Here is a 25,362-nt window from a genome sequence, read left to right as displayed (position 1 = left end):
CATTCAGTTCAGATAGTGCTCTCAGGCACATGGTGGAATTCTTGGGGCTGTCCTGCGCAGGGCCAAGAGTTGGACTCAATGATAACTGTGCTCTGTTCCAGCGCAGGATATTCTACAGTTCCATGCTCTTGGTGGTCAAAAGCAAAAAGCACCCCAAACCTGCCACAGGAAGAGCTGACAGCTCACCTGCTGCTGCTCTCCATGGGCGGCATCTCCACGGGTGCCCTCAATCTCACTCAAGCACTGGCATCTCCAGGCTTGTGGATCTGGGACACCTTGACCCCGACAGGAAGAGGATCAGCATGAGATCCACCCCTGTCCCCAAAGGCTCTGCAGGGTGCCTGAGCAGCCCCAAACCACTCAGCTCACAGGGGACACAGAGATGCCACCACCAGGAGATGGGACGGTGCAGAGCTCCCAGAATTAGGGCTTTTCTTCCCAGTTTTGGCAAGAAGCTTTTTACGAAGGGGTCTCCGGCACCCACCTGCCTGCTGGGTGTCTGTGACCTGCCCTCACTGGGTGACCGGGACTCGCGCCGCCGCTCCGGTGACTCCTCCTGTGCCTGGGGACTCCTCTCCTCGGAGTTGCAGCGAGAGATGTCGGGGGACAGCAGGTGCTTGCGCTCTTTGGATCGGCCCCGCTCCCGGCCCGAGCGGTGCCCCTCAGACCGGTGGCCTGCAGGACACCCACGTCAGCGCTCACCGGCAGCAGGGAATGCTCAGCTGGAGGGGTTTTGGGGGATTTTTTAGGCTCACCCGAGTCGGCGTTGAGGCGCCGGGCGGACAGCTGGAGCGAGGAGTGGTAGCTGCGCCGGCGGGACTTGTAGGTGTTCTCACTGCTGCGCTCCATGGAGAACTCATCCAGCCAGGAGCTGTTGGGCCGCTTGTCCCGGATGGTGGAGAATGATCTCCGCATGGAGCTGGTGTCTGTCACCACCTGCAAGCCACCCCGGCCAGCCGGGGACAGCGTTAGTGCCAGGCAGGGCTGGGGACCGCAGCGGTCACTAAGGACAGCTTCACCYCCACCATGGGGATCACCACCCATGTGGGACCGGGATTGATTTGGGGTGGGGGCAGCCAGCCCGAGAACAGCCCCCCAGGCAATCTCTGCACAAATCAGGGAGGGGAGGAGGGGAGGAAAGCAGGATTTGTCCTCGGTGCTGGTGGGCTGCCCTTCCCCAGCCAGCTGGAGCTGTGCTGCACAAGCAGAGGCAGCAGCCCCGATCCCAGCCCAGGGACTTGGGGGGAGAGCAGCAGCATCTCCCCCGGAGTATGGGGCCATGGGGGCCACACCATTGCCCCCAGGCTGCCTCCCCAGCAGCCCTSCCATCCTGGAAAACAGGGCCAAGCCAAGCAAACACTGAAGATTGGTGACAGAGAGGGGTTGTCCAGTGCCTCTCGCTCTCTGCTCATTTTTACAGCTGCCACCATATTTTCAGGCACCTCCCTAGCTCCTCCTTTATTCCCAGATCCCCATCCCTTTCCCCTGCACTCATTCCCTATCTCCCCGCTCACGCAGTTGTTTTATGTTCCCTTTTCTTTCTCCCTCCYATGCTTCTCCTTCCTACTTTCTCCCCTCGTTCCAGCCTGTGTTTTCACATGTTGTGGGGAAAACGTCACCTCCTTCCATATTTCCTTTGCTTTATGCTAGCAGCTCTTTGCCACTGCAGCCTCAGGCTGTTCTCCRTCTCCTCACCTTTCCTGCTCCCATTCTCTATTTCTGATCATCCCTTGCTGTTGAATGGCCAAGGAGGCCCATGAGGCAAAGCCTCCCTTTGTCTTCACACCCCCACAAAGTGCCACACCAGCAGTGACACCAGGACTTGGTGCCTGCACCAGCACCTCCACGAGAAAGCAGACCCAGAGACTTCACAGCAGCACCAAAGCCCAAAAAAACCCCATCTGTGTCTCGGTGTAGGCTGAGCACAGGACAGAACAACAGAGAAACCAGGCAGACAGATGAGGAGGTGAGACGCAGCCTGGGTTGCCCTGGACAGACAGAGAAGTGCACGTGTTGGGACAACGGGAAAGGATGGAGACRGCATTCCATCACCTCTGAGATCATCTGACAGCTGGGCTGGGGCTCCTCAAACCTCAGCCAGTGCCCAGGGCTGGAGGAAAGGAGGGGCTGTCCCACTGCAGGGAGAACCTGCTGCCTCTCGGCGTGGTCCTGCTCTGCACCACCATGGAGCTGGGAGATGGATCCCCCAGGCTGCTCCCTGCTGCCAGCATCCCCTTGGTAAGGGAACAGCAGCTCTCCTACTCGTGCAGCCACCAGAGAAGGGGAGCAGCTCCAGTATCAGGGTGCTGGGGCTGCCACGGGGCTCAGCACAGAGAGCAGCCCCGGCGTTACCTGGCAGGCTTTGATCACACCCGGCAGCCCTGCGGGCTCTGCTTGGTTTTACCTGGGGATCCACAGTGAGACGAGGCATGGAGGAGGCCCTCCCAGAGACAGCGTGGTCCTGAGTGTCCACGGGAAGGTAGCTGCCACGGTTAGAGGGCTGCACTCTTTGAAACTCCCTAACCTCTGGCTCCTGGAAATAAACACACAGCCAAGCTCTTGGGATGGGCTTGGAGCAGGGCAGCGCGCTGCCCCGGCCCTCTTGGCAGGGGATGGCCCTGCTTGCTCAGCCAGGGGTGGAATTGGCCAAAAATGGGTGGTAAAACACTGGCACAGGTTGCCCAGGGAGGTGGTGGATGGTCCCTGCCTGGAAGGGTTCAAGGCCAGGTTGGATGGAGCTCTGAGCACCCTGGTCTGGTTGAAGATGTTCCTGTGCCTATGGCAGGGGGGTTGCAAATAGATGAGCTTTAAAAAGCCCATTTCAACCCAAACTATTCAATGATTCTATGAAAAACAGAGTCTCAGRCATTAGAATTCATCACATGGCCACTGAAAAATACTCTCCAGCTGACAGTCCTCAGGTGAGCCCTGACATGCTGCCTCAGGCCAGCTGCCCTTGTACCTCTTCAGTGACACTGGAAACCCTGCCTGGGTCTGGGGACACCCTGATCGCCCAGGCTTTAACTCTTCCTTTTGCCAGGAGGGGGCAAACGGACGGGATTTTGTCTCTGACCCTGCCTCAAAGTCTTCCTGAACACATCCCTGTCAAAATAACACACACTTCCCACAGCTTTGTTTCATTCCTGGTAAAGGGAACTCTGTGGATGCTCACAGTCACTCATGAAATCAAGGAACTGGGCACAGAGTGACCCTGGACTTCACTAGAAGGTGACTTTCTGGAGGAGGGGAGGGTTTCACCTGCCACCTCTGCGTGTGGCTGGGGTGGCCGAGGCAGGGGACACCTGCCTGTGTCCTACACAGGTGACACAGAGTGCTACAGACCCCGGGGACACGGAGCTGGAGATGCACAGTGGTACAACCCTGCGTCGGGTGGTGCAGGAATGCACACACAGACATGAGATATATATATATATATATAGAATGTGTGATATATATAGATATGGGAGATATATAAATAGGTGATATATATATATACACACACAGACAGACAGTGTGTGAGGCCGGAGGGGGCTGCTCCTGCTGCACACAGCTTGGTTGGGGACTGGGGACACCACCACTGACAACAAAATGGACACGAATCCGAAAACATCAGATACCATCACTCAGCACGGGGAAACCCACTGAAATGAGTGCTCAGTGGTAAAAATAGCCTGTGGAGAGAAGGATATTTTACTGCAGGACATTGGTCATGGCTTTCACCCCAAAAGCACTTGTGCTGCCTGGCCCTATAGACCAGGGCTGGCTTTGTCCCCAGTGCCAGAGGCGGGGGCAGAGCCCCAGCTGGAGGACATCCAGGGACATTTGTCCCCTGTTTTGGATCCGTGCATGACCCAGCAGCTGCCACGCCTGTGCTGTGCTCACTCCCCACTCCTCCCGTGCCCACAGCATCCTCGCTGGCACTGCAGAGCAGCCGTGCATGGCTTTACCAGAGACTGGTGCTCCTGGTACTGCTCCTGGGCCGGATCCATGCACGCCAGCTGGAAGATCTCCTGTGGTGAGAGTGGGCTCAGCGAGGGGAACCCGCCTCGGCTGCTCCTGCAAGCACAGCCCAGCGTCAGGGGGACCTGGCACTGCCACTGCTGGGATCAGCTCAGAGCTGAGCATCCCCCGGGCCTGCCCCCAGGACAAACATCACATTCCCTGGAGAGGTGAAGTGCCCAGAAAGGAGAGGACACAGTGCCCTGCAGTGGGGACATCCCAAGTGCAGTGACAGAAACCCCTATCACCTCATTCCCACCAGCCAGGGTGCTGGGATTCCCCACTGACCCCACCCCACCCACTGCTCAACAGCTCCTGGGGTTCAGCTTCACCCAGGCAAGAGTGCCAGGATGATCCTACAGGAAGATCATCCACACAGACCCAGCCATCCCCCTGCTAGTGGCACTGACACACCAGGCACCTGGAATCCCACAAAAGCCTTGTGCCAGGAGCTTTTTCCCTGCTCCCAGCACAGATTTAACCCTCTGTGCACCCGAGTGCCAGCTCCAAGGATGGCGCCAGGGCTGCAGAAAGGTGACAGCAGTGCCTGTCTCGTCAGGGCAGTACTCACAGGCCTGAGAGGGTGTCCTGCTGGAGGTATGGCAGAGCCTTGGCRTTGGAGATGATTTCCTGTGGCAGGGAGGATGGCTCCATGCGCTGGAACATGGGGGCATTTTTCTGTGTCGGAGAAAGGAAGAAACTGAGCCTGCAGGAAACGTGGATGAGCATCCAGYGCTTCACCAGCCAAGCTCCCACCASCGTGCTCCTGCTCCCTGCCAGGRACTGAGGATGARCACAGAYACRCCTGGTAGTCCCCAAACCCCAAWCTGCACCATTTTCAGCCCAGCTGGCTGCATGTTTGGGTTGGGAGCAGTGGGAAGCATCGAGGATGATCTGAACACCCCTGTCCCACCCTCGCTGAGCCTCACCTGCTCCTCCAGCTGCTGCCGCTGCTTCTTCGCCTTGCTCTGCTTGTAGTAATCCATGATCATCATGGCTGCATATATTTTCCCAACAGTCAGGTCCGAGGCTGGGAGCATGAGAGGGGACAAATTGGGGTCACTTGTGTTGTAAGAGAAGGCACCAGGGTGGATCTCGAGAAAAGCCCTGCTGTGGGATACCCTGTGGACCCTCTTGCTGTTCCCAAAGAGAGAGTGCTGAGCACCCAGACACTGCCCATGGAGATGAAACAGATGGAATTTATTGGAATCTACCTTGGAATCATCCTAAGCCAGTGAGGCACACGTCCTCATCACGCCATCAGGTGTGCTCAGCTCCCTCCCTGTACACTCCARAGAGTATTTACAGGAGACTGTGGCTTTGGCAGGAGCAGATCCCTGCAAACTGGGGGATTTTCCAGAGAGTTCCCAAGAAGCCGAGCAGAAGAAGGGAGAACAAACCCTGGGGATGGATCTGACCTCTGCCCACCTCCCTTGGGAAGAAGTTGCTGTGGGGATTAATGGAATTTGAAAGCAATGAGAGCCCCCCCCCCTGCCAGAGACTCACTTTTTGGCATGGGCACCAACAGGTCAAGCATCTTCTGGGACAGGTGAGGCCAAATGGTCAGGATCTCCTTTTGCAGCTCAGAGTCCAACTGCTGCCAATCTGCACCACCTTCAACAGCAGGAGGGGAGAAACGGCCCACACACATCAATCCCCGGCACCAGGGCCCAACCAACCCCCACTTTTCCATCCTGGAGTGAGGTTCACAAGCAGCATCCATCTCTCCGGGCTGGGAGGGCCATCRTGCATCAGCCAGCCCGGTCCCTGCTCCCACAGGGAAACTTTCCTACCCTCCCTTCCATATGTGCCTCCAGCTCCCCATCCCCTGCCCTCCCACTCAAAGCTGCCACCTTCAMGCTCGCCTTGGGTCCGTCTCTGCAGCTCCAATCCTACTCCAGCCCACACACACCTGCTGCTGCCCCACTTTCCTTTYGCTGGTGAGCAGATCATGTGCTGGTTGAAGAGCAGCTCCACTTGGTAAGCCCTGAAATGCTCGGTGAGGCTATGCATGGAGAGCAGAGCTCTCTGGACAGGGGTTTGATGAGCTTAGGAAGCCCCAGGCTCATCACAAGCACCAACAGAGCCACTGAAGCCCAGGGCAGTTTGGGTGAGCCCCAGGAGACCCAGGTTCCAATCTCTGCTTTGTCTAGAGAGGCTGGAACCCACTGTTGTTGTCTGAGCACTGGGCTTTTGCTGATGTCTTGCCCTGGGTTGGGTTTTCTTCCAGTAGCTGAGCCGTTCCCAGGGGATGTTTTATTGAAAATGTCATGTTACCGCAGGAAGTTTTTGATCTGATGAATCACAGCCTTTCCAGCAACAGCAACAAAGCAGGTTTTCCTGCTCTGAACATTTTATCTTCTCTGAGAGAGAGAGGTTTCTTTTCCCCACGGCCTTAGGAAGCCAAGCACGTATTTTCCATCCTCGGCTTGGCTTTGTACATGGGGAGGAAGGGGAATTCTCTCTCTCTCTCTCATCCATTACACAATGGCCATCAAGCCATTTCTTTTCTCTAGAAGCAGCTTCTAGTGAAAAATTCTCTGCCTCTTCCCTAAAGAAACAGATTATTTTTTAACAGAAAGTGGCAGAAATGTGCCTTTTCAAGGTAACTGCTCCCGTCCACATGGCAGGCTCTGGGCAGCCAATCCCAAATTGACAGGGAGATCTTCAGGCTGGCCAAAGAGACTTTGGCCCCCAAAAAAGTCCCCAAAAGGGACTTTTTGCAAGGTGATACGAGGAGGAAGAATGATTTTAAGCTGAGGGTAGATTGAGATTGGATATTACGATGAAATTCAGAAGGTGGTGAGGCCCTGGCACAGGATGCCCAGAGAAGCTGTGGCTGCCCCTGGATCCCTGGAAGTGTCCAAGGCCAGGTTGGATGGGATTTGAAGCAAGCAGGGGTTATGGGAGGTGTCCCTACCCATGGCACGGGGGTGGAACAAGATGATCTTAAAACTTTCTTTCCAACAAAAACCACTCCTACAAAAGGACTGTGGTCACTCTGCAACCCTGCTGGCTCTGTCCCCTGCCTGTCCCAGCCGTTACCTTTGGCAATTTTGATGTCCAGGGCCGTGCGGATCAGTGCCATGAGGGTGGAGGTGAAGTGGACGGTCATGTCCTCGGCCACGGGCATGTTCATCAGCACCAGTCTCTGCGCAAGAGAGAGAAGAAAACAGCGGACGGAAAACAATATCGAAAAACACATCGACCAGGCTGGAGGAAAAGAAATTAAACATTAAACAAAAGGGGAGAAAAAAAAATAATAAAAATTAAAAAAAAAATAAATAAAATAAAAAGCAACAAAGAGTGTCAAAACAGCACAGCCAAAAAAGAAGGGCAAGGATCACCCCCACCACCCTCCCCACCCCACGGCTCCTTCCACCCCAGGACACCGGCTCACTGCCTTCCAGGGCTCCTCCTGCACCCCAGGAACGGCCCCTGAGCCCCCCTCCCCATGGCACCGGGGCTGCCACAGCACCCCCTGGCATTTTTGGGAAGGCACACCTGATCCGTCAGGGATGCGGGCATGTGGGATGTGCAGGGAGGGGAGGCGGGGCTCAGGTTTCCGTTCCCGGGTGGTTTGGCTTTCCAGCTCTCAACCCTTCCCACCTGGGGCAGGGGAGAGGAGGGTCCCTAACCTCCAGGGACTTCAGATCGGCTGGATTCCTCTAGCATGCTACATCCTGGCGCTCCCTTTTTGCGTCTTTCAGAGATGAAGTTTGCCAGCACATGCAGGGGGTCCAAATTATCCATGGGTGGGGAAGGGAAAGGATGGGAAGGGGGAGGGTGGAAAAAGTGCAGAAGGAAAGAGAAAAGGGCAACCAAGGCAGGTTAGACACGCCATGCTCCGTCCCCACCCTGGGCAGGCGGGGTGCAAACCGAAGTGACCAGATCCACTTTCCCGAGAGTATATTTTGCTTTGTGAATACCTTGGGTCAGCCCTTCCCTGCCCATTCCTTTTCACCTGGCTCCTCACRTCCTTTCCCCTGCCTTCAAGCCTCCCTTTTTCCCACTGGCAAAGTGTGACTGTGGATGTTTGTGAACAGACACGTGAGAGCCGGAGAGGGCAGGAGCGTGTTTGAAGTGTGCAGGGATCCCCCCAGCCCTGAGTTCTGCAGCAGCCCAAGAAAAACTCTAATTTCTTCCTGGACAACAGATCCTCCCATAGCTCTGGGTCTTGTCTYGGCCCTCAGAAAGCCRWGCAGCTCCCAGGGCACATCCTTCAYGGTTTCCYRAGCTCCTGCTCTGTGTCCATGYAAATGGGAGGTGGGRSCTGACTGACYGYCACCACTGCAGGTRGGACAGCTCATSGRWGCCTTTGGAAGGCACCTGGGATAGCCCCTGGCTCCTTACACACAGCAGACCTGCTCCTATGGGATTTGGGATTTATCCTCACTGCCCACACTTCCTTCCCATCTCTGTGGGCTGCTGCGATGAGGATGGCTCCAAACCCCTMGGGATGAACTCCTATAAGGACATCTCCCTCTCCTAACTGTGCTATAGTGCTGCTCACCTCACCTTGATGCCTGATGATTTTTGCTTTTCCTTTTTACGCTTTCTGTACCCTCTRTGCATTCCCCTGCACCCCTTAGCCCACATGCTTGTAATTCCTGTACCCTGATATTCCAGTTTAGTTTAGGAGTTCTGCTGGGCAGAGAGACCAAACATCCTGAAGAAAGAGTCAGTGTACCCTGTGCTATCTTAAACCCGAGGCTCCAGCCTTGGGTGAAGCCTTCTGTCCAGAACATCTTGTGTAAACTGGGCTCTGGCCTCATCCAGGGGGGATTCATTAGGATAGGGGGACATTACTGCATTTGTTAAGTTTCTTATTGAGAAATCCTAGATAGGTATGCTAATTCCTGAAACCTATAAAACTGTTATCCGTGCTGTACACGGGTGTGCATTCTGCCATCAAGTTGTGCACCTGGGATCCCAAATACAGAGGTAAAACCCTTTTATCCCCTTAACCGTGTCTATGCCATTATTAAAAGCTGGCCTTTCAAGGCAACAACCTCACCTCACCTCACCTCACCTCACCTCACCTCACCTCACCTCACCTCACCTCACCTCACCTTGTCCCATTTTCTCACTATCCTGGCCCTCTTTTTCCCCCTGGGAGCTGTGAGTGACCATGGCAGCAGAGACTGGCCAGCGTGGCCAGCGCTTTTGTGGGCACACCAGGCTCGCCAGGAGTGAGCCACACACACGTTGGACACCCCAGCACGTCCCCAGCTCCCCCGGTCCCACCTCCCGCAGGTGCCCCGGCTCCTGCTGGGCTCTAACCCCCGGAGAAGGAAGGGTTGATCTACCTTATAGGCCACTTTGGAAGGACATCTCTTGCCGAGGCCTAGCGGTGGTGACATAAGAGTCAGCATTTCATACATCTCAGTGTAATGGATTCGGCCACTGCTCATGGAGGGGGAAGGGGAGGGAGGGAGATGCAGAGAGAGGAGGCATTCCCAGAGAGCGGAAAAGAAAAAAAACAAAACAAAAACGTACGAACGAAAAATAGTACAGGAAAAACAGGAGAGAAAAAAAAAAAACAAACGGACAAACAGGAAAAGAACAGGAAACCCGTTAATCAAGGCAAATCATACATGAGAGACTGTCCTGATGTGGATTTATAGCACTGCTCACACAGACCCAGGAATGCTGGCAGAAAGCAACTCACCCCTCTCCTCTCCGCTGCTGGCCTCAAGCGCCTGTCTCGCTACCAGCCTGGGACTCCTCCTCTGCTCTCAAGCCCTGTCCTAAAGCCCTCCAGCAGCCCCCACCTCGTCCCACAGGTTCCAGGGCTGTGTGCGAGTGGTATAAATCAGATACACGGCACTCGAGCCATGGGTTATTCGAGATAAGGGTGGTTTGCACCACGGTGCTCTGTGGCCTCCGGAGCGTCTTCCCTCCCGGGGGGATGCCTGGTATTGCTTGGCATGGCCACCTAACCCATAGCCAAAGGCTGTGTATCCCCAGCTCGTGGGGGTCTATGCAATTGGGAGGCAGCATCTTGCATAGAAGGCAGTGGGCCAGGGTCACTTGTCACAGGAAGATGCCCAGTTGCTTCCGTCTGGCTCTGCGGATGGACCACTTCCCCACCATGCACCAGTGCAAAAGGCATGCTGAATCGGCTGGAAAAAAAAAACCGGGAGGAAACGTCGGGCATGCCATGCTCCCGCCCTGGCTCTCTCCCACATGCGGCTGCAAGTTCCACCAGGTTGGAGTTTAAAGAGTCTCAGCAGAGGCAGCTGTTTGGGCCTTCCAACATCGGGGATCGTTCGGGTTTCCCAAGGGAGCGGTTAGGGCGGGACCCCCCCACCGCGCTGCTCTGCTCCGTAAGGACCTGCCCAGGGTGGCTGCGGGTGCCACCGAGGACAGGCCACCCCCTGCTGCCCTCTGGGACAGCGGGGCTGTGTCCCCCTCTCTCTGCACATCCACATCTCCCAGGGATCCCGGGCTCAGACATCTCTTCTTCCCCTCGTCCTGCACTGCACGGTCCAGGATGGGCAATGGGCATGGGCGACCTCATGACACCAAAGGCATCGACCCTCACAGCTGGAGAGGTGCCCACCTCAGCTGGGGTGACGAAAAATTAAGCACCCCCAGAGGATCTTGGCCTCTTCCCTAGCACATCCTGGAAAGGGGAGACAAGATCTCCTCACGGTTTGGAAGCAGCCCCTTGGCCAAAGAGGTCCCTGCCAAGATAAATCCTGACATTTCAGAGTGAACAGAGCTGGTGACAGGAGCTGTTTGGGGTGCAGGCACAGAGCAGGGCCATCCCCCTTCCCTTTGAGGCCAGTCACACTCAAAAAGATGATCGATAACAACACTGGAGAATGTTGAACAGGGTGATCAAGAGGAAATATCCAGGAGGCTGTAAGCAGCACCTCGGCAGAGCTGGACCTGCACCAACACAAGGTGCCTGAAGATAAGATGATTTTTAAGTTTTCAAGCATGAATTCAGTGTAAAAAGGAAGCAAGACAGGSATCTTCCACCCATCCTTCCTGGCAGGGGGGATTTTGGGGTGCCCAGGACACAACAGGCACTGAGATTCTCCATACAATGTAGGAGGAATGGATTCTGGGAAAGGAAGAGCTTGTCTCAGTGACCAAGACGGGTCACACGAGAACTGCATACTTTGCTGCTCCTCAGAGCAGAGATTTTGGAGGTTTCTGAGCAGCACAGCTGTGCTCAGACACCACTTCCTCATGGAGAGAAGCATTCCAGGCACATGGGATGAGATCCATCTGAACAGGATGGCTCCCAAGAGCTGCCCTTTGATGGGGAGCTGACCCATCTGCCCGTGTCTGGACAGCGATGTGACACAGCACAAGGTGGCCTCTGAACCACCAGAGATTAATGGSCTGGCCCTGAGAGAACCCTGTGGGTGACAGAGGAGGAAATGTGGGGGACAGGACATGTGTCCTTCTGTAATTAGGAAATAAGAACTGTGCCACGTAGAAAGAGAGCACCAGAGCAGCGAGTGCTGTGACAGCAGGTTCAGGAAGAGGCGATGTCCACGAGGATTTATTTATCTGTGGAGCGTTTTCACCTGACAGGCTCACTGAGCTGAAAGTTGTGCAGGCTGGGCTGGCATTTTGGGATCTGGCAAGATGCAACAGCCACATGGATTTTCTTTCATCTTTTGGGAATTGTTCCAGGGCAATAGGAATCCCTGAAAACCTCGTGTTCTTGAAATATCTCACGCACAGGGGAGGAGGAGGTTGAGGTAACGCAAGGCAGAGATGGGGCTGGTCTTCCCCAGGTGACAGCAGAAGCTGCTCCCAGCACTCTTTGCCTATCCTTGAGTTCATCCACCTTCACTCTGCCCATCCAGAGTCAGCAGAAATCCCAGATCATCCAGGAAGATTCCCTTTTCCATCCCTCTGAGCTCCAGGTGATCCAGCTGAGGAGAGCAGCATCTGCCAGTGGATCCCTGCACTCCCCACTCCTCCCAAAGGTGTTTTCTTCCTGYAGGCCCCTGAGCAAGTGTCCTCAGCTGAGCTGCCATTTTCTGCCAGGGATGCAGCAGCAGAGAGGAGCGGAATGACTCCAGAACCTTTGCTGGAACAGATGAGCCATCTGAGATTCTCGCAAGAAACCTCCAGTTCCTAAATGTGTCTTCCTAAATGAGATGACCGATCATCCAGGCCTTGTCATGTTTGCACTGCTTTGCCTCTGGCAGAACCATCCCCAAGCCCAAAGCTGTTCCAGGGATGTCAGGTGGAAGAAAAGCCTCTCTGATGTTTCCAGAAGGATGTGGTGACTACACCACGCTGCACTGAGGAGCCCTCCTCCTCTGCAGAGGCAAGAGCAAGYGCTGGGGTTGTTTGGGCTTCCCTGTATCCCTCAGAGGCCATGAGGGATGCAGAAAGAAGAGCAAGCTCTGTGATTCATCCTTTCGTGCCATGGACACAGACAGAGGTGACATGTCACCTCAGAGAATGTGGCAGGTGTAGGATTTTGCTCAACTGTCACCCCAAAATAAAATTTAAAAAAAAAGAAAGTGCAAGTCAGAGAGACACAAGTCGCTGCCCTGGACTCATGGCCAGCAGCTGRGAATGAGCTCAAGGGAGAGGAGCTGTTGGGCTCCAGAGATGTGCCCTGGTGTCACCACCTCCCTGGCAGATCCAGCAAGCYAAGGGCAAGACTCTGCACCCCAGAAACGTGGTCATTTGTCCTCCAAAGTGCCACCCTTGAGGATGGGGCTGTTGGGTGCAGGGAGGGGTCMCCCTGGCCTCCTCGTCCTCCCCCAGCTCTCACTGTCCGAAACAACAGCAAAGTCCCCACCATCCCCCACCATCCTGAGGAGCAAACCCCATCTAGGCCCCCCCAAACCTCGTTGTCCCACGTGAGGTGCTTTGAGAAGTCGAGCAGGGATGGTGGCGCTCGGCCCGGCGCCCCTCGGGGCTCTGCGCCGGTGGAACTGGGGTGAGGGGCCGGCTGGGGGACACAATTTGTCAAAACCCACCCCAGGAGGCTCTGAGCCCCCCCTGGCCCCACTGATGCCTCCCCTGGAGGGGCACAGCTGCTGGCTCTGGGAGGCAGTGGACCTCTTTAAACTCGAAGGAAAGCAAGGTCAGGGTTCCCTGGGGAGGCGCGGTGGCGGTGGAGCGGGGAGCGGGGTGGATGGTGCGTCCCGTGGCCAGGTTGTGGCGGAGGACTGGGAGGCAAACCTTGCACGCCACCCTGTAGGGGCAGTTCTCTCCTAGGCCCAGAGGAGGCGAGATCACCCGTACTAATTTGTACATATCCTTATACGAGATCCTGCCGCTGCAAAGGAAGCACAGGTGGGTTAATAGGACACTGAGAGGGTGGAGGGGAGGATGGAGAGCTTAACGGGATGGGGCTGGGGCCATCTGTGGGGCAGGACCCCAGCAGAGCGCAGCTCTTCTCCTCCTGGCTCTGTCCTCGCAGAGGAGAAAGCTGTGAGCATCAGCTCCTGCCTTTTCCATCGTGAGAGCTGGCTCAAATCTCCTCACACTGTCCCATCCTCACCCTGGAGAGGGACAGCTTTGGTGGTGGACAGCACCCCGTCACCCTGCTCATCGTGCCCCTGACCCCTGCGCCTGGTGGGAGAGGGCTGGGACCGTAGACAGGGTGAGCCTGCAGCTTGGCTGGGTTCTAACCCACGGAGTTGTGCCCCATCAGATCAGCAGAGCCCCTGTCCTCACACTGTCACCTCTCTGAGAGCCACAGGGTCCCGGGGAGGCTGGCAGCTGAGCCACTCGTGTCTCCAAGATCTGGGGAACCTCAGGCGGGGAGGGATAATGTGACCRGTCGGTGGCTGCGGCCGCTGGGGCTCTGGAGCCAGCGCTCTGACCAGCAGCCCACGCCACGCCAGGGGTGCACATTATTAGAAGCAAACCCTCCCAGACACGCAGCCCTCCRTCCCATGGAAGCACATCCGCCCGGAGCGCTGCAGCCATCCCAGGATACGGCCGTATSCTCCCGCTCCGCGGACACGGGGAAGCAGCCGAGGCACGGAGCTGGCAGGAGGGGGTGCAGGATGCTGAGCTCCCCGCTCTGCTCCAGCCCAGAGCCCTTGGGGAAGCGGGACAGTGTGGGGTGGAAGTGCTGAGGTGCAGCTGCTGCAGCCTCCCGGGCATCCTCGGACAAGCTGGGAGGGAAACCACGCCAGGAGGCAAAGAGCAGCGTCACCGTCCCACCCRGCCTTTGCCTCCGGTTTCTCCTCGCTCTGCTTCCGCCCCTCTCCATCGCTGGCCAGAGATGAAGAACCAACCAGAACCCAACCATCTGGACAAAGCCCATCCCTGCTCCCCGCTGGTGCTGGACATCCTCCCCGAGAGCTCCGTGTGACGGTGCCGGTGTCAGGATGTGAACGCTGCCCCGCCCGGACGGTGGGAGCTGTTGGGATGTACTCACCCGTTCCTCGCCCAGCATGGGACCGGGGTGGCCACCGCTGTCTCCTGGGTCCCCTAACCCCTGCCTACCAGCGTGGCTTGCTCAGGAATCAGGGGGACACGTGGTGTGGGTAGGACAGCTCTGGCTTGTTTTACAGCGACTGTCCTGGGCACTGAGGCCACCAACATGGGGCATGGGGTGAATCAAGTGCCTGGGTGTGAAAAATCCCCCTCCAAGAGCCACCCCACAGTGAGCAGCTGGGTGTTTAACTGCTCTGCCTCCTCTCCTTTCTCCAGCTGGAGCTGATATTGGGTGTAAAAAACCACCTTGGCTGGGGCTGTTCTTMTGAGGGCAGGACGTGAAAAGTGGAGGTAAGGAGTCTCCAAAGGGAGCGTGCGGGGCTGCTGAGGGCTGTGGGGTTAAAATGGCCCTGGCAGGGGTGGATCATGGCTCCAAAGAGTCCCTGGGCTCTGAAAGGGGCCACACAAGGGACTCTGGTGGTGCTGGGGCTGGGTGAAGGGCAACAACGCTCCCAAAGCTGCCACGGGTCCCCCACTGCTCTAGGGATGCTTGGGACCCGAGGAGGAGGAGGAGGAGCAGTGGAGAGCAATGCCCACAGCAGGAGAGACAGGGCCAAAGCCTGGCCACCCAAGGTCTGTATGGCCTCTGTGAGCCCATCCCAGTGCTGGGAACAGGCTGCTGACTCCAAATGGGAGCCCTGTTTGCCAGGATCCTCATCAGCAAGGGCAGGAGTGCAGGAGACAAAGCCCTCCCGTCCCCAGAGGGGTGAGCAGGCTGCCCAAAGCAGGAGCACTGCTCCCCAAACACACCCCAAATGAGGGTGTGTCCTCTGCAGGACCCCAGCAGGTCCCCATGGGTGGGAACGAGTCCTGCTCAGCCCTGCTCTTATCAGAGCTGAGGGTGCTGGGGACAAAGGGACACAGCCAGGCTCAGGGTAAAGGGTCCCAGCTGGTGTGTGGGGACAGGGAAGGAGGCTGAGAGGGATCTGCCTGCTGGGCAGGGAGGAGAGGAGGAGCAGGGACATCCAGGGCTCGGGAGAGGAAGAGCAGGAACGTCCAGCGCTCAGGACGAACGCCACGGCAAACTCTGAACATCACCCAAGACTCCTGYGCCACCAGCCACACTCAGAACCAGCTGCTGGCCTTGTGATGGCCACAGGTGACAGCAGCACGTCCCTGGCTATCCCAGACATCACTGGGGACTGTGGTTCCCGTAGTAGAACACAGAGATGCTGGTTTAAAACCGGCTCTGAGGGGTTGCTCGGGAGAGAAGGAGCTGGCTACATACCACGCTGCTCGGTCGTACTCTGCCCAGATCCGGACAAACTCATCCAGATGGTGAGGGCCCAGGATGGAGGAATCCCGTGTCAGRTACTCAAAGTTGTCCATGATGACTGCCACGAACAGGTTGAGCATCTAAATGAAACGGGGAAAGGYGGAGAGGAAGGGAAGAGCGGGAGGAGAGGGAGCAGAGGGAGAGAGAAGGAAGAGTGATTGTGGGAAGGTGATGGAAGGTGACCCATAAGGGGCATCCCCAGGGCTCTCAGAGGATGGAACTCACCAGGAAGGAGCAGAAGAAGATGAAGGACACAAAGTAGACATAGGCCAGGTCGGTGCCGCAGCGCTCGTTCTCRTTCTGCCCGGACGTCGCCGTTGTGTCCGGCTCGCAGCCTTTGCCCTCCAGGCAGGACAGCATGATCTCCTGCCACGCCTCCCCCGTGGCACTCCTGCACCCAACACAGCCCCGTCAGCAGCTTGGGGTGCCATGGGATGGAGGCAGGATGCCCCCAGGAGAAACCCATCCAACCCCTGCCCAAATTAAACACATCTCTGGCGTGAGGAGGAATGTTTTCCATGGCTGCTCACCTGAAGAGGAGCATGAGGGAGCCCAGGAAGCTACGAAAGTTGTTGTGCCGGTTGATGTGGCTTTCCTCATCTAGCTTGATATTGCCAAAAACCTACAGAAGGGAGAAAAAAAGGGGCTCAGCTCTTCAGGCAAGAGCACGTTCATATTCCTGCCCCTGAAAACATTCCAGCTCAGGCTGGACAGGGCTCTGAGCAAYCTGATCTAGCTGAAGGTGTCCCTGCCATGGGGTTGGACATGGTGGCCTTTAAAGTCCCTTCCAACCCAAACCATTCCATGACTCTGTGATTCCAYGAAAAGCACCCCAGCCAACACCAACACGGGCTGGTGCACAGCCAGCGCGCCAAGGAGCCGGTGCCAGGCAGCCATCGGGGAAGGAGACTCTCCTCTCCTTGGCAGGGATTTGCTGTGGGTGGCAAAGGCTGCGAGAGGCTGAGCTGCCATGGAAACAGGAGCGCAGGGGGCCTGGGATCAGCCGAGTCCATCCATGCCACATCCATCCCTCCGTGCCATCCCAGCACTGTGCAGCACCCGCAGCCTCGAGTACGCTGGAGGTGAAGGGACAAAGTGCCACYGTCCTGGCTGGGTGCTGGGTCACAGTCCTGGACACTCCCAGGAGCTTTTCCCTTGGTGGAGAAATGGTCTGTGACGCTGGGGTCAGGCACAGCAGTGCAAACAGCGTGGAGAAGGACAGACCCTGCCATCCTCGGGGCCAAGAGAGGCAACAAGGACCAAAACATGGACAATATTCTAACGACAACCCTGAGCCGAGGCAGTGCTAAGACATAACGAACATTCGTAAAGTGCCTCAAATTGGAAAAATGTGCTGTTATTACTGTTAAATATTTATTCCCCTTTCCCTGAACCTAAAAATACACCAACTGCAGAGTATTTTTTCCCTGTACAGGTTTTTTGGAATGTGTAATTGTAGAATATTTTCTGCCTCCAGCTATTTTGCTCAAATAACGCCCACAGACTTTACTGCTGGGGGATTTGTTCACAATGGTGTTAAAAAAAAAATTTAAAAATTAAAAAAAATAAATCTAATACTACCACCCGGCAGGGAGGGGGGCTGAGTCAGATGGYGGCTGTTTAGGAGAACACCTGCAGCCGGTGCCGAGGTGTGTAGGACAGGGGGGCAAAAARCAGCCATGGCACTGGAAGGTCCTAAACACCAGGCAGCACAACCARGGGCCACTGCCACCCCAAAATCAGCTCCTGTCAGGAGCTGGGTACTGCGGCAGCTCATCGGGCAGCTCCGCATCCCCGGCGCTCGTCGTCGAGGACTCTTTGTCACATCTCCAGCGTGGGATTTAGTCACAGCAGAGGCGAGCCAGCCCTGCGGCACGTGCGGAGCTCGGGGGCTCAGCTCACGCGCCTCTTATTCACCAGCCCGAGCCTGCAAAGCTGCCGGCTCCCCGTGCTCCACAGAGCCCCCGCCAGCYGGGAGGTCACGGCAGGGTCATAAACGTGAGCACCCAAACAGATCATCAGTCACACAGCCACAGGGACAGTGTGGACAGCTGAGTCCCCAAGGCCACATCTCCAAAGGTGGCAGCTGGGAAGGCAGCTTGACTGGACAGCCCAGGGCAGTTTCCCTGGACATGTGGCCCCACAGCTCCCAGAGGAGCTGCCTCCATCCTTGGCACAGCAACTGAGCACAGCAAAGACAGGCAGGCACAATGCTGGGGACATGCTGGTGTCACTGTCCGTGCCACAGGGTCACTCTGTCTCACCTGCATGCCGATGATGGCGTAGATGAAGAAAAGCATGGCGATCAGCAGGCACACRTAGGGGAGCGCCTGCAAGAGAAGCGGATGAATCATCTCATCTATCGCAGGTCTGGCCCCAGAGGAGCACAAAACACATGGGGAAGCTGTGCTGATCCATCTCTCCTCGGGAACAGCCTGCCTTTGGGAGCAGCACCACGTCCCTGTGGCCTGGGAGGAGGCCAGGGCACTGAGACTGACCTTGAAGGACTGCACGAACGTCCAGAGCAGGATGCGGATGGTGTAACCCTGGCGGAGCAGCTTGATGAGCCGAGCAGCCCGGAASAGCTTCAGGAAGCTCATGTTGAAGCTGCTGGTGTTCACCAGCTGGGAGGAGACAGAAGGGTCAGAGGGATRTGGGAGCCCCCACGCCACCCCACACCCCGCTGCTCCCGGCCCCTGCTGCACCTTGGTGTCCGTCAGGATGATTTCCGTGATGCTGCCAATCACCGTGATGAAGTCAAAGATGTTCCACGTGTCCCGGAAATAATTCTGCCAAAAAAAGGAGAGTGGGAACGTGGATTTGAGCTCGGGGATGGTGGGTCTGAAGGGCGCTGCGCCACGGGCCAGAGCTGCTCATGGGCAATGGTGGAGACCTCGCAGCCCATTTGTATGCAGCCACGGTCTGCAACACCGTCCTGTGTCTGRGACTGAGGCAGACCTGAGCATGTCTGCAGCAAGCAGCTCCTCCTGGGAGATGATTCACACATCCAAGGGACCACCCTGGCCAGGGAGCAGGAAAAGCAGGCACAGACAGCCCAGGTCAGGCTCCAACAGCTCGTCACAGCCAGGCTGCTTTGCCCTCCTTTTCATGGACACCTGGACACATCTCAGCCCCTGTCATTTGTGCAGCAGCTGGTGCAAGACCGAGTGTGACCATGACTGGTGCTACTGGGAGCAAGGAGGGYGGCCAGAAACCTTCCTGGGAGTGGGCCTCATCTCCCAGCAAAGAATAGCTGATGGAAAAGAAATCCGTGGCTTCAAATCCCAAACGAGCAGCTGGGACCTTGAGGACTGTGAATCAGTCAGGGAAGTCTCACTGCTGCTCAGGTCGGATCCAACCAGCACAGACCAAGGACAGAAGTGCACCAGCACCTCCTGACTCATGGGGACAAGGGACAAGAGCCACTAGCACGTGCAGCAGCCATGGGCTCTAACAGAGCAGCAGCACAGCACATGCATGGTCCAGGCACAGGGCAAGAAGTAAAGCAGTGCTGTGACTTCCCACAGCAGCACCCAGCAGCGGGAAGTGCAGTGAGAACCAAAGGATTCCAGCCCAAAAAGCAGCTAGCAGGCCAGGATCCAAAATAAGGAGCAGCAACCTCGCATTATGAACACCTTCCCCCTGTGATCTGGGCACTGCCAAAATCCAAATTAACGCCCTCAGAAAGAACAGGAGCGGGCACTCACCAGGAAGCCGAAGGCGATGATCTTGAGGACGCACTCCAAGGAGAACACCATGGTGAAGGCGATGTTCAGGTACTTCAGGGCCAGCTCGTATGTGTACGGAGCAGAGTAGTACTGATGGAAACACGGACAGCACTAGCCAGGAGGGGGCCTGCCAGCCTCTTGGCTGATGGCTGTCCCAGCACAGACCCAGCRTGGCCTGTGCTTGCTGCCCTGGCTCCCTCACAAGAATTTCTTCCTTTCTTCATCCCTCCCCCAGGACAGACCAGTGGGATCCATGTCCCTTGCCCTGGACCCTCAACACCATCTGCCCCTTACCCTCTCCACCCCCCACCCAGGACAGATGCCACCTCTTCTAAACAGAGAGCACAGAGRAAATCCACATTTGCCTGCAGTAATCAAGAAGTTCACACAATTTGGGTAATTCCTTTTARCAAAATGCCACCTCCATTTCGGGTCACGTGGCATTTCAAGTGGCTGTGCCAAGGGAATGCACACACAGATGCTGTCTCAAGGCATCTCCACAACCAAAATACCCTCTGCTCCCATCCTGATCCATCCTACCACTCCAAACAGAGAGGGATGGGCTCACCCCAAAATCCAGCTCACCTTCATCATGAGCACCACGGTGTTGAGCGCTATCATGGCCATGATGGTGTACTCGAAGGACGGGGACACCACGAAGTGCCAGACGCGGTACTGGAAGGTGTGTCTGTTCTGGGGCATGTACCGCGTCAGGGGCTTGGCACTTATGGCAAAGTCAATGCAGGCCCTCTGCAACAAAGAGTGTCCGTCACACCCTGATCCTCCCAGGGACACCTGGCAGGTGGTGGCTGCTGTGTGTCTGTCCTCTATGATGTGGGAAGGCAGATAGCTCACGTGTTTCCCACCTTTTCAATATCAAGCTCCCAAAACGCTAAAACCCCATGGAAATGTCCATGGAAAACCCCGAGGAAATGTCCTCGTTCCGCCGCCCCAGACCGTACCTCGTTCTTCTCCAGACTGCACTCCTCCATCATTTTGTCTCCTTGCTCTTGGAACGTGATGATGATGAGAGCCACGAAAATGTTGACAAAGAAGAAAGGGAAGACCACAAAGTAGACGACATAAAAGATGGACATCTCCATGCGGTTGCTGCGGCTGGGCCCGCGGTCCTCCTCCGTCACGTCCACCGAGTGCTGCAGCACCCTGTGGGCAGAGAGGTGAAGAAAAGCAACCAGGGATATGCCCATCACTTCCAACGGGACCCAGCTCTGTCTGTCCATGCTTGCACAATGACAAGGTAAAGCTCTGTCCTAATCTGCTTTCCAGGATGACCTTTTAAAATGGCTACGGCTTGTTTTACGGTGCTTTGCCGTGTCCCTGATGGAAAATGGATTTTCCTGTGCTCTGCATGCAGAGAAAAATATTGCCCAAACTCACATGAGCATTTATCTCTGATATTGACCTAAAATATATCTCGGGGCCACGCAGAGAAGGGATTATCCATTCATTGCCTAAGGGAGAAGCTAACCCCAGCCACRGCCCCAGGCTCATCAGTGGGATAAAAGCTCTTTTGTGCTGATACAATTCGTTATCATTCTCCTCCTCCCTCCTGCTCTGCAGTTCCTCTCAGCCCCACTGGGTGTAACCTGGCCACCCCAACAGGGATGTGACCGTCCCCATTCAAGGGGACAGAGTGAGCAGAATACTCACTGGGGCCACCCCTCGCCGGTGGACACGGTGAACAGGGTGAGCAGAGCCCAGATGATGTTGTCGTAGTGGAACTCGTGCCTCTTCCACTCCCGGCACTTCACCTCCATCTTGTTCTTCTCGTGGTCCACGTAGTTTCCTCTGCAAGGTTGGGAGGGAGCAGTGACCTCGGGTTTTGGGCTGCCAGGCTATGGGGTGGTGGGTTTGAACCCTGGGGGGCAGCGGGGCTGGGGCGGCGGGCACCTCACAGGAGAAATGGGGGCACGCTGGACAACAACGTGAGGAAGCAGAGAAGGGGAAAACCACACAGGAGAGAGAAGGTGGAAAGAAGAGGAGGAAAATACAGGTCTCTGCACCCCATGGAAGGATGGATGGTACACAGCACTGGGAATGGGGCTCAGCCCATGCTGTCCACCCCAGGAGCAAGTCAGGCCCAAGGACTCAACGGGGAACCACAGCAGATGTGACCCAGCACCCTGCCCTTGCCAGAGGGGCAGCAAGCACCAGACCTGCCCCACAGGGCACCTACATGCAGTCCTTCTGCGTGTCCTTGGAGCTGTCCGTGCAGTAGAAGAACTTCCCCTTGAAGAGCTGCACGGCGATGACGGCGAAGATGAACATGAAGAGCTTGTAGACGATGAGGATGTTGAAGACGTTCTTGAGGGATGTCACAACGCAGTCAAAAACCGCCTGGAAGAGAGGGCAGAGCTCACCCTGGGGAACCCTGGCAAAGGGTAGGACCAACACCAGGCTACCTGGTGGGGAAAGAGGGCAAGAGCTGGGCCTCCTCCCAGGCCAAAAGCTGTTCTGTGAAGGAGGTTAACACCCAGAGTACCCACAGCACACGTGCAGGCGCCCTGAGACAGCACCAGGGAGGGATATTTGCATCCTCGGAGCTCTCTGCAACCAGGGAAGCAGGCAGGGGACCATCCTAATGATGCAATTAGCAGCACTCAAGACTAATTAGTAAACACTTCATCATTTCGCATCACCCCAAATAATGAGGCAGAGCAAATACCTCTGCCTGCAACAGTGGCACGTCCCTCAGTGCTCTCAGCCCTGCTTCTGAGAGCACTTTAAGTTTTGTAAAGATTGTCTTTGTCCCTGTTTCATGACGGAAACAGGCATTTCCAGAAATGAATTGACACAGGCTGGCTCGATCCACTGATCAGAAGGAAAAGCTGGGCTCAAACCCCGTGTTTCTGGTGTGCTACCCTGGGTCTTGTCAATCAGCCAAACCACTCATAAATTTAAAAAAGGGCTTCCTCAATCTCATACTCCTTTTTGACTCTCCATCAGCTAAGGGAGGGAAATTCATAATCCTACCTGTGATGCAGAAATAATCCCACTATTGAGATGGGAAATCCCCCTCCAGAGAAACATCATGACAGCACAGCACAAAAAAAAAACCCAAGTTGTTCACAACCTGCTCTGGAGGAAAGGAGATTTGAGGTCTCCATAACCAGGGCAGCCTATTATTCAACAGAACATCTGGGCTTTGCTTTATTTTGTCCACTCAAGCCTCACTTTTCCTGACAGAGGAACTACTTCTGGAGACCTTGCAGAGGTCCAGGATTGCTTTTGATAACTCACTGCACCTAAGCAGCCTCCAAAACACGCYGAAAGTTTTGAAAACAACTTGTTCATCACTCATGAGCAAATAATTGTGTGGGATTCCTTCTCCCAGCAGTCCATGCAGGAGAAGAGGATGAAAGGCAGGGGATGAAACTCGTTACCTTCAGCTTGGGCAGCCTCTTGATGGTTTTTAGGGGCCTCAAGACCCGCAGCACACGGAGAGACTTGATGGTCTTGATATCCCGGCCCTTGTTGGTCCTGCCACGTCGGAGGGAGGCACAGACACCCAAAAATGGAACAAAGAGACAAAAACCTTGTAGATCTTGGTGCTTTGGGGGCTTAAACTGCTGACAACACCCCCCCAGCACGTGTGAAGCTGGGAACAGGAGGGGCACAAACGTGCAACTKCTGAGCGCTCAGCCCACCTAAACGCAGCTCCTCCGGCACGCACTGACAGCTGGCAGAGATGGAAAGTGAGGCAATCCTCCCTTTCCCGGGATTAGCACCCTCCCAGCGACCCTAAAAAACCCCTCACTGTGGGAAGCAGTGCCAGGGCTGCTGCCAGGAGGTTTGCAGGGCAGAGGCAGTACAAGGAGGTTTGGCTTTGTGCAGATGGGCTTGCACAGGGTCACCACCATTGCAAATTGTTCCCCACCGGCTGCAAGAAATTCATAATCAAATGAGGGAGGTGCACTCAATGGGATCTACATTGCCAGGGAAATTGTGGATGCCACATCCCTGAAGCGCTCCAGGCAAAGCTGGATGGGGCCCTGTTCTAGTGGAAGGTGTCCCTGCTCAAGGCAGGGAGGTTGAACCTTTGGAAATGTCTTTAAGAACTCTCCAGATCAGGGCTGCTCCTGCCCCCACCTCAAATCCGCTAAGGGAGGCAGAGCTTACCAGTAAAATAAGTTAGAAAAGCCCCTTCATGACCCTCGTTCCTCGAATATGTTGATTATTCCCCAACCACAATACCAGGGGATTTTTTTCCTTGTCTTTTAACTAAAGACTGGATCTCAGGATGGAGCAGCGAGGTCCTGGTGAAGGTGGCACAGCTTGGATCTACCAGGCACCCTCTGAAAACGTCAGGGAAATCACTTGCAACAACAGATGCTCCCAATTACACGGCTCCTTGGCGAGGGTTAATGCAACAGGGAGTACAATAATGGGCTTAATCATTACGAGATGTAAACAAAACCACTAATTAATAGTCCTCCCTAGGAGCACAGCCTTCACATGCATGGGAAGGAACTGTACAGACGGACCTAGGACTCACTTTGCACCTTCCAGCTCCTGTTTTGCTCAGTGTCAGGGCCTGGGGAAGGGGCTGGGGCACCTGCCTGGGGGCTGGGGGTGAGGATTTGACATCTGCCTGCACCCATCCCCCCGAGTTTCCAGGAGCAGCACCCCGCAATATCCCGAGCGCCATAGTTACCCCAAAGCATTCCTGTCGGCGATCCAGCCCAGCAGCCACCAAGCAGCACCAGCAGAGATGGAAAAAGAGAGAGGGAAGGTAAGAAAAGTGTCGGAGGAGCTGCATGGGGACCCTGCAGCAGCTGTCCCCCACCCCAGACCTCAGGTGAGAGACACGATGAGCAGACCCTTCAGGATGGGGCACATCCCCAGTGAGGGACTCATCCAGGAGTTCTCCTGCCCTTCCTGCTGGAAGTTTTGGGTGGGGGGCACACAGTGAAAGCTCTGCTGCAAGAGGAATCTGCGTGGAGTGGGACAGTGGGCAACAGCAGGAAGGCACAGGGTCCTCCTTAGCCAAGAGCTGTGGGGGGACTGTCAGCCAAAGGCTGGTGCCTCCAAGGGAACCTGCCTGGAAAACTCCAATAATTCCCACCCAAATTCTGCTAAATCACCTCTACTGAGAACTCCACTGATTAACGCATGAGACCTCCAGCCAGCCAGCAGGACAGGCACTTGGACAAGCCAAGGTGGGCTCCAGGCTTGTAATCAAGCCTCTATCCTTGTTAGAGCTGAATCCCTGCCATGCACACATGGAGTGCTGGAGGCAAAGCCTACAAGTAAAACATTGCCTAAACCACACAAAACCATGTGATTTTGCAGTACTTAGGGGTCCTTCTTGCTTCCAGACCCTGGTGCCAAGAGGCACAGCCAGGAAAGCAACACCTCTGCTGGGTAATCTGCCCTTGCACACCGAATAAGAGGGCAAGGGCTCCACACTGACTGCTCAACCTCTCCACCAACCTTTCCACCACCTCTGGACAGCTCTGCCAAACCCCTGTGCAATGCCTCCTCGGCGGAGGCGAAGGCAAGCAGGGTCTTTAGTTGTGGTTCTGGCTATTTCAGTTAATTTAATTGGAACTCCTTGGAGATTTACAGCTTTTTATTTAGGCTGTGTATGGATTGATGTATTAGCTTCCCATATTAGACAGCCTCTCTCTCAGGATGTGTGGGCTCTGAGGAATCACTGGACAAGCCACAGCRGCACAAAAAGAGGTGGCATTTTGTGTGGGCACTTGGTTGTCAGTGCTGTGGATGTGTCACAGCCAGCAGACGATGGTGGCACTGCTGAACCAGCTCAGAGACCTCCAGCTCTGCCCACGGCTGGCCCATGGGAAAGCCACAGAGAGGAGGCAAAARGGGCAGGAAACCTGCATGGCACATCCCTGCACTCCGACTGGGGAGTGCTGGACTCGCTCACCAGCTGCT

General features: G+C 55.9%; 1 protein-coding gene across 1 annotated transcript in view; it reads right to left on the bottom strand.

The window, feature by feature from the left end:
* Positions 1-236: 236 nt before the first annotated feature.
* LOC130578691 (voltage-dependent R-type calcium channel subunit alpha-1E-like) overlaps positions 237-25,362 on the bottom strand; it is a 79,343-nt gene continuing 54,217 nt past the window's right edge. Inside the window, exons 24-46 of the mRNA XM_057374949.1 lie at positions 24,119-24,130; positions 22,848-22,944; positions 21,641-21,801; positions 21,115-21,252; positions 20,406-20,607; positions 20,029-20,193; positions 19,423-19,533; positions 18,421-18,504; positions 18,214-18,339; positions 17,980-18,045; positions 16,246-16,337; positions 15,941-16,106; positions 15,668-15,795; positions 9,309-9,405; positions 7,045-7,150; positions 5,506-5,613; positions 4,929-5,029; positions 4,571-4,677; positions 3,948-4,056; positions 2,405-2,533; positions 756-936; positions 485-675; positions 237-275 (exon numbers count right to left, since the gene is read on the bottom strand). Of these exons, the coding sequence (XP_057230932.1) occupies positions 237-275; positions 485-675; positions 756-936; positions 2,405-2,533; positions 3,948-4,056; positions 4,571-4,677; positions 4,929-5,029; positions 5,506-5,613; positions 7,045-7,150; positions 9,309-9,405; positions 15,668-15,795; positions 15,941-16,106; positions 16,246-16,337; positions 17,980-18,045; positions 18,214-18,339; positions 18,421-18,504; positions 19,423-19,533; positions 20,029-20,193; positions 20,406-20,607; positions 21,115-21,252; positions 21,641-21,801; positions 22,848-22,944; positions 24,119-24,130 (2,716 nt within the window). The remainder of the gene's footprint in view (positions 276-484; positions 676-755; positions 937-2,404; positions 2,534-3,947; positions 4,057-4,570; positions 4,678-4,928; positions 5,030-5,505; positions 5,614-7,044; positions 7,151-9,308; positions 9,406-15,667; positions 15,796-15,940; positions 16,107-16,245; positions 16,338-17,979; positions 18,046-18,213; positions 18,340-18,420; positions 18,505-19,422; positions 19,534-20,028; positions 20,194-20,405; positions 20,608-21,114; positions 21,253-21,640; positions 21,802-22,847; positions 22,945-24,118; positions 24,131-25,362) is intronic.

Source organism: Malurus melanocephalus, unplaced genomic scaffold (genome assembly GCF_030028575.1).
Source record: "Malurus melanocephalus ecotype Western Australia unplaced genomic scaffold, MMel_1.1 scaffold_236, whole genome shotgun sequence".
Taxonomy (NCBI): Eukaryota; Metazoa; Chordata; class Aves; order Passeriformes; family Maluridae; genus Malurus; species Malurus melanocephalus.
This window is presented reverse-complemented; position numbering and strand designations above follow the sequence as displayed.